The sequence below is a fragment of the Danio rerio genome, chromosome 22 (assembly GCF_049306965.1).
Source record: "Danio rerio strain Tuebingen ecotype United States chromosome 22, GRCz12tu, whole genome shotgun sequence".
Lineage (NCBI taxonomy): Eukaryota > Metazoa > Chordata > Actinopteri > Cypriniformes > Danionidae > Danio > Danio rerio.
Genome location: NC_133197.1, coordinates 3,039,298 through 3,047,500, shown reverse-complemented (window position 1 = coordinate 3,047,500; position 8,203 = coordinate 3,039,298). Strand labels below are relative to the sequence as shown.

The 8,203-nt window shown below is 36.3% G+C and overlaps 1 protein-coding gene across 2 annotated transcripts in view; it reads left to right on the top strand.

Annotated features, from left to right (window-relative positions):
• Window positions 1–8,203, top strand: part of pak2b (p21 protein (Cdc42/Rac)-activated kinase 2b) — a 31,991-nt gene that overhangs the window by 1,569 nt on the left and 22,219 nt on the right. Inside the window, exons 2-3 of one of the 2 annotated variants that reach the window (XM_005170360.5) lie at window positions 5,559–5,718; window positions 8,026–8,132. In XM_005170360.5, coding sequence (XP_005170417.1) covers window positions 5,586–5,718; window positions 8,026–8,132 — 240 coding nt within the window. In that variant the 5' untranslated portion in view covers window positions 5,559–5,585. 2 annotated transcript variants of the gene reach the window in all.

Sequence of the window (8,203 nt, the reverse complement as noted above, 5' to 3'; positions counted from 1 at the left end):
TGATATTTGTGTAGTTTAACTCTGTATTTGTGTCTGTAGTTTGTGTCTGTTGTGAAAGTTTTGCCTATTTTGGGTCTTTTGTGTGTTTTATTTGGTAGTTTACGTCTGTATTTGTGTTTGTGTCTGCAGCAATGTTTGGGTCATTTTTGTGTATTTTGGGTCTTTTGTGTGTTTAATTTAGGTCTGTAGTGATATTTGTGTAGTTTAACTCTGTATTTGTGTCTGTAGTTTGTGTCTGTTGTGATATTTTTGTCTATTTTGGGTCTTTTGTGTTTTTATTTTGGTCTGTAGTGATATTTGTGTAGTTAAGCTCTGTATTGCTGTCTGTTGTGATATTTTTGTCTATTTTTGTCTTTTGTGTGTTTTATTTGGGTCTGTAGTGATAGTTGTGTAGTTTAACTCTGTATTTGTGTCTGTGTGTGTCTGTAGTTTGTGTCTGTTGTGTTATTTTTGTCTTTTGTGTGTTTTATTTGGGTCTGTAGTGAAAGTTGTGTAGTTTAACTCCGTATTTGTGTCTGTAGTTTGTGTCTGTTGTGAGATTTTTGCCTATTTTGGGTCTTTTGTGTTTTATTTGAGTCTGTAGTGATAGTCGTGTAGTTTAACTCTGTATTTGTGTTTGTTTGTGTCTGCAGTTTGTCTGTTGTGATATTTTTGTCTATTTTGGGTGTTTTGTGTGTTTTATTTGGGTCTGTAGTGATAGTTGTGTAGTTTAACTCTGTATTTGTGTCTTTGTGTGTCTGTAGTTTGTGTCTGTTGTGATATTTTTGTCTTTTGTGTGTTTTATTTGGGTCTGTAGTGATAGTTGTGTAGTTTAACTCTGTATTTGTGTCTGTGTGTGTCTGTAGTTTGTGTCTGTTGTGATATTTTTGTCTTTTGTGTGTTTTATTTGGGTCTGTAGTGATAGTTGTGTAGTTTAACTCTGTATTTGTGTCTGTGTGTGTCTGTAGTTTGTGTCTGTTGTGATATTTTTGTCTTTTGTGTGTTTTATTTGAGTCTGTAGTGATAGTCGTGTAGTTTAACTCTGTATTTGTGTCTGTGTGTGTCTGTAGTTTGTGTCTGTTGTGTTATTTTTGTCTTTTGTGTGTTTTATTTGGGTCTGTAGTCATAGTTGTGTAGTTTACATCTGCATTTGTGTTTGTTTGACCTAGTTTGTGTCTGTTGTAATGTTTTTGGTCTATTAGGGGTCTTTTGTGTTTTTATTAGGGTCTGTAGTGATATTTGTGTAGTTTAACTCTGTATTTGTGTCTGTAGTTTGTGTCTGTTGTGAAAGTTTTGCCTATTTTGGGTCTTTTGTGTGTTTTATTTGGTAGTTTACGTCTGTATTTGTGTTTGTGTCTGCAGCAATGTTTGGGTCATTTTTGTGTATTTTGGGTCTTTTGTGTGTTTAATTTAGGTCTGTAGTGATATTTGTGTAGTTTAACTCTGTATTTGTGTCTGTAGTTTGTGTCTGTTGTGATATTTTTGTCTATTTTGGGTCTTTTGTGTTTTTATTTTGGTCTGTAGTGATATTTGTGTAGTTAAGCTCTGTATTGCTGTCTGTTGTGATATTTTTGTCTATTTTTGTCTTTTGTGTGTTTTATTTGGGTCTGTAGTGATAGTTGTGTAGTTTAACTCTGTATTTGTGTCTGTGTGTGTCTGTAGTTTGTGTCTGTTGTGTTATTTTTGTCTTTTGTGTGTTTTATTTGGGTCTGTAGTGAAAGTTGTGTAGTTTAACTCCGTATTTGTGTCTGTAGTTTGTGTCTGTTGTGAGATTTTTGCCTATTTTGGGTCTTTTGTGTTTTATTTGAGTCTGTAGTGATAGTCGTGTAGTTTAACTCTGTATTTGTGTTTGTTTGTGTCTGTAGTTTGTCTGTTGTGATATTTTTGTCTATTTTGGATGTTTTGTGTGTTTTATTTGGGTCTGTAGTGATAGTTGTGTAGTTTAACTCTGTATTTGTGTCTGTGTGTGTCTGTACTTTGTGTCTGTTGTTATATTTGTGTCTATTTTGGGTCTTTTGTGTGTTTTATTTTGGGTCTGTAGTCATAGTTGTGTAGTTTACATGTGTAGTGATGTTTGTGTAGTGTAAGTGTGTTGATTTTTGTCTGTAGCTCACTTATAGTGATGTTTGTGTCTGTAGTTCAAGTATATTGTTGTTGTTCTTATGTATTTGTTCCATTGTGTGTTTGACTTTAATTTGGATCAGTAGGGGTGTTTGTCTCTGATTTTTGTCTGTTTTTTGGGGTCTGTAGTGATGTTTGTGTAACTTAGTTTAGGGCTAATTGGGTCTGCAGCTCATGCACGGGTATCGTGATTGTGTCTGTAGTTCAAGTATGTTTTGATTGTTGTAGTTTTTGTTTTGCGTGCATCAGTTTTTGTGTTTGTTTGTTTGGGTCTGCAGTGATGTTTGTTTCTTGTGCTTTCTATTTTGAGTCCTTTGTGTGTTTATTTTGGATCTGTGGTTCTGTTTGTGTAGTTTGGGTCTGTAGCTCACGCTTGTAGTGATGTTTCTGTGTTAGTTCAAGGCGGTATGTTGTGATGTCTGTTGTGATTTCTTGTCTATTTTGGGTCTTTTTGTGTGTTTACTTTGGGTCTGTAGGGATGTTTGGTAGTTTAAGTGTGTCAGTTGTGTTTTTTGGGTCTGTAGCTCATGCTTATAGGGATGTTTGTGTCTGTTGTGACGTTTGTCTGTAGTTTGTTTTGTCTGTAGTTTCCATCTGTTGTGATGCTTGCAAGATTAAATTGTGTCTGTTGTGATGTGTTCGTCTGTAGTTTGTGTATATTGTGATGTTTGCCTATTTAATTTGAGTCTATCGATGTTTGTGTAGTTTAAGTGTCAGTTGTGATTCTTTTTGGTTCTCTTGAGTGGGTCTGTAGCTCACGCTTAGGGATGTTTGTGTCTGTTGTGATGTTTGTCTGTAGTTGGTTTTGTTTGGTCTTAATGTTTGCAGGATTAAATTGTTTGTTGTGATGTCTTCATCTGTAGTTAGTTTGCCTTTATTGTGATGTTTGTGTGTTTAATTTGGGTCAGTAGTGATGTTTGTGTAGTTTAAGTCTGTATTGATCTTGTCTGTAGCTCATGCTTATAGTGATGTTTGCCTGTTGTTTGTCTGTAGTTCAAGTATGTTATAATGTTTGTCTGTAGTTTCATTTGTAGTGATTGCGGGATTAAATCGTGTCTGCTGTGATGTTTTTGTCTAGCTTGCATCTGTTATGATGTTTGTGGGTTAAATTGTGATTTGTGATTGTCTGTAGTTTGCATCTGTTGTGATTGCAGGTTACATTTGTGTCGGTTACTTTTTGTCTGTGTTTGGGTTTGGGTCTGTTGTTTCAGTCTGTATTGATTGGGTCAGTAGCTCATGCTTACAGTGATGTTTGTGTCTGTAGCTCAAGTATGTTGTGATGTTTGTGTCTGTAGGTGTTTTTGTCTGTAGTTTGCATCTGTTGTGATGTTTGCAAGATGAAATTGTGTCTGTTGTGATGTTTTCGTCCGTAGTTTGTGAATATTGTGAGGTTTGCCTGTTTAATTTGGGTCAGTAGCGATGTTTGTGTCGTTTAATTTTGTATTGATTGCGTCATCGTGCTTATAGGGATGTTTATGTCTGTAGTTCAAGCATGTTGCGATGTTTTTGTCTGTAGTTTGCACATTTATTGTTTGTTGTGTCTGTTGTGATGTTTTCTTCTATAATTGTCTATATTGTGATTGTTTGCGTATTTAATTTGGGTCAGTAATGATGTTCGTGTAGTTTAAGTTTGTATTGATCTTGTCTGTAGCTCACGCTTAGTGATATTTGGGTCTGTAGTTCAAGTATGTTGTGATGTTTGTGGGTTAAATTGTGATTTTTTTTTTTTTTGTCTGTAGTTTGCATCTGTTGTGATTGCAGGTTACATTTGTGTTGGTTACTTTTTGTCGGTGTTTGGTTCTGTTGTTTCAGTCTGTATTGATTGGGTCAGTAGCTCATGCTTACAGTGATGTTTTTGTCTGTATTTCAAGTATGTTGTGATGTTTGTGTCTGTAGGTGTTTTTGTCTGTAGTTTGCATCTGTTGTGATGTTTGCAAGATGAAATTGTGTCTGTTGTGATGTTTTCGTCCGTAGTTTGTGAATATTGTAAGGTTTGCCTGTTTAATTTGGGTCAGTAGCGATGTTTGTGTCGTTTAATTTTGTATTGATTGCGTCATCATGCTTATAGGGATGTTTATGTCTGTAGTTCAAGCATGTTGTGATGTTTTTGTCTGTAGTTTGCACATTTATTGTTTGTTGTGTTTGTTGTGATGTTTTCGTCAGTAATTGTCTATATTGTGATTGTTTGCGTATTTAATTTGGGTCAGTAATGATGTTCGTGTAGTTTAAGTTTGTATTGATCTTGTCTGTAGCTCACGCTTAGTGATATTTGGGTCTGTAGTTCAAGTATGTTGTGATGTTTGTGTCTAGGTATTTTCATCTGTAGTTTGCGATAGTTTTGATTGTGGGATTAAATCATGTCTGTTGTTATGGTTTTTGTCTGTAGCTTACATCTGTTATGATGTTTGTTAGTTTAATTAGTGTCTGTTGTGATTTTTGTTTTATCTGTTGTGATTGCAGGTTCTGTTGTGAAGTTTGTGTCTTACTTTTTTTGTTTGCATTCCAGTCTGTTGTTTAAGTCTGCATGGATTAGGTCTGTATTGGACGTATGGGTCTGTATTTCATGTCTGTTGTGTTGTGTATTTGTGAAATGTGGGTGTGTTGTGGTGTTTATGTCTGTAATTTAAATCTGTATTACTGAGTCTTTAATTGAAATTTGAGTGATGTATTCGTGTCCGTTAGTTTGAATTAACATTTGTGTCTGTAGTTCATGTCTGTGGTTTATGTCTGTAGTTTAATTATTGATATTTATTATTACTACACTGTAAAACCTGATACGATATCTCAAACTGTTTGAGGGAACCGATTGCAGCAAACCATTTAAGTTTGGAAACCAAATGGTTTGAACACTGTAGTGTAAAGTTATACATAGTAAGTCATATACACATGTATTATATGTGTTGATATTGTCGTACTTTAGAGTATTAGTAACTTGATTTTAAGTTCAGTTTATTAAATGAATTAAGTCCAAAACTATATAGCTACTCTAATGGTTTGGTATTGCTTCTAGCATTAGAGTTAACATAAAGCAGAATTAACTGATTCATAACTCATTCGCTTTGATTTCTGCTTAATATGATCCGTTTACAAGTTATCGTAACTTTTTTTTTTTTCCGTGAAGTCAAAGTAACTTTAAGTGAAACTAACTTATTTCATTTAGTGATTCTTACTGTTAGGTTTTACAGTGTTGTGTTATTCAGTCATCAAAATCCAGTTCTCCTGAATGTGATGCGTGTTGCTTAAGCCATATGTGTGTGCTGTGTGTGTGTGTATGTGTTGTGAGTGTGTGTCTGTACGTTGGCTCATCTCTCGGTCTCTCGTCTCGCTCCTCTCTGCTCCTGCAGCTCTAACTCCTCCTTCTCTTTCTCTTTTGTTTTCTCTTCTTTCTCCTCCAACGCTCCTCCTCTCTTTCCTCCTGTCTCCTCATCCTGATCATGTGTGATAATGGCGATGTGGAGGACAAGCCGCCCGCTCCGCCTGTCAGGATGAGCAGCACCATCTTCAGCGGCGCCAAAGACCACGCCCTCACCGCCAATCACAGCTCCAAGCCCCTCCCATCGGTCCCAGAGGAGCGCAAGCGCAACAAGATCTACTCCATCTTCTCCGGCGCAGAGAAAGGTGAGAATGAGGAAATTTAAGGCCCGTTTACCCCAAGCACGATAACGATATTGTGGCGTCCATACAGTCAAACGATATTGATCCGTTTAGTTTTTGTTTCTGCTTTTAATTGTGGATTATATCTTGTAACCAGCGTGTTTCCTCAATGTTCTGCATCTGAACGTACTAGTGAGCTGGTGATGTGTAATCAATCAAGTCAAACTAGTCAGTTTAGCAATCGAAGTCAGTTCTCCAACAATTTCAACACAAACACACAGAAATAAACACTGGATTCCTCCTCTACTTTTATTTTTAGACGTCAGTTTGTCAGCATTGACTTCTTAATAACTCCCATATATACTCCTACATATATTGATATTTTATTATCAATATTGCCTATTATACAACCAATTTTTCCACGATAGTCAGAAGGGCTGAACATCATCAGTGTGCTTCTCTACAGTGTCGTCTTTAAGTGTGTTTTCACATCTGTAGTTGGGACATTTGGTCCGAATAAAGGGGATTAAAGGATACATTGTAGCATTTTCTTTGGCTCCCTTTCACACCAGACTGATTGCTTTGGTCAGAACCAGAACCAAAATGCAATCATGTGACAATCCACGTCACTCATTGGCCAGATGTTATTGTTTGTATTTCCTAAACTGCTTTCTGATTGGTCCGAGTTAACGTGCGGGAAAATGCCAATGGAACTTTCACAAGTAAACAAACCGGCAGACACAAAATGTCGCCATTGACTATAGAAGGATGACTGTGTTAACCAGGGCTTAATTTGTGCTGGAACACACCGGATCTCAATCTGGCACCTTTAAAATCTGATCCGGCATCTCATTTTACCGATCCCCGTCCTCAACCATCCTCTTCCCCCATCTGCTGTTCACTTTCAATTTTCAACTTTCATACACAACACCTCTACATCCTCGGATAACCTGCCAGATCCATTACCACGATCTGTTCCGGGACCTCGCAGTTCACACTGATTGCATCTCTGCTCATAGTATTGACCTTATTCTAAAATGCGGAAGTGCGCCTGTTTTCGCGATTGTCTTAGAACTTCCGATTCAGTCGCCTATGGGAGAAATGACTTGGAATAATAAACGGCAGAAAACGGTCAAACTACTTGCTCTACAAACAAATGTTTGCATGATTATACAGACCAAGTAGAATAAGAAAATAAGAAAATATCAAATTGCAACATCAAGCAGCGTAATGAGCAGTTTTTAATGTCAAAAAAATGAATGGAAGTGAATGAGACCGGAAGTCTCAAGCCAAAAAGATTCAAATGGCAGCGCCCGCTCGTTGGCGGAGAATAAGGTCAACACTATATAGTTTGTTTGCATCACTTTAGACAATCTATATATTTAGCAAATAAAGCTCGGCTCTGGCTAGAAAACAATGTTTTAAGGCTTTGCAAACAACAAAGGCGCATCGCAAATCGCTTCAAGAGGAGACGTGAATTAATTTAGCTAAACTGCGACATGGTCATCTTCTGGAAATATTACCAACGATCCATCAGGTAATGGCTGTTTCTCAATTCCAAGAACACAGAGAACAGACTTAAACACCCTTAATGTGTTTATTTCTTTATTAAGATGTCTATGGTAATGTTTATGATTGACTGTTTCATTCAGGGAAACTCCTGAGATAAGTGATATCTCTGAACTTTAATAATAAACCAATATAACGCTTACAAAATCCAAACAATATATTTTAATGATTTTTTATTTACCCCACAAAAATTTACGCCATCTGGTGAAATTGTGTTTATATCGCAGAAAAGCTAAATATCGCACGTCAGATTTTTTCAATATCGCGCAGCCCTAACCCAGAGACTGATGAAAAATATGAAGGATGTTTACTGTATGATGGCTGAAGTCGCCAAATGGCCTCAAACTATCACTTAATGCACTACAGAATGTTACGTTTTCACACACACACACACACACAAAAGCACAAATTGCATGTAAACACGTCAAATTTACACAGTGCATTACTCCCTACTTTTGAGTTCTTTTATTCATAAACGGTAATACATGTTCACATCATACTATAAATGTGCACATTTAATAAGTAAAGCAACAAAAGTACAGACATATGCAATAATATAACATATGTAAATAATATAATATGAATAAATAATTAAGTACAAACAAATAATGCAAAATGTTTTGAGAGAAAATATAATTTTAGGCTGCAAAATATGGAAAAAAAAAAATATTCCTGCAAAATTCTGCTGGGTCTGTAAGATTATTATAGTGTTTATTATGATGGTGATGATTGTGTGTGTGTGTGTGTGTGTGTGTGTGTCAGGTGGACGCAGGAAGGATCGTGATAAAGAGCGTCCTGAAATCTCTCCACCGTCAGACTTCGAGCACACCATTCATGTGGGATTTGACGCCGTTACTGGAGAGTTCACTGTAAGCGACGGCATTATATTTAATCACGTTTATTTAAATGTTTATTTTTTGTGGGTGTGAAATTGTTCCTG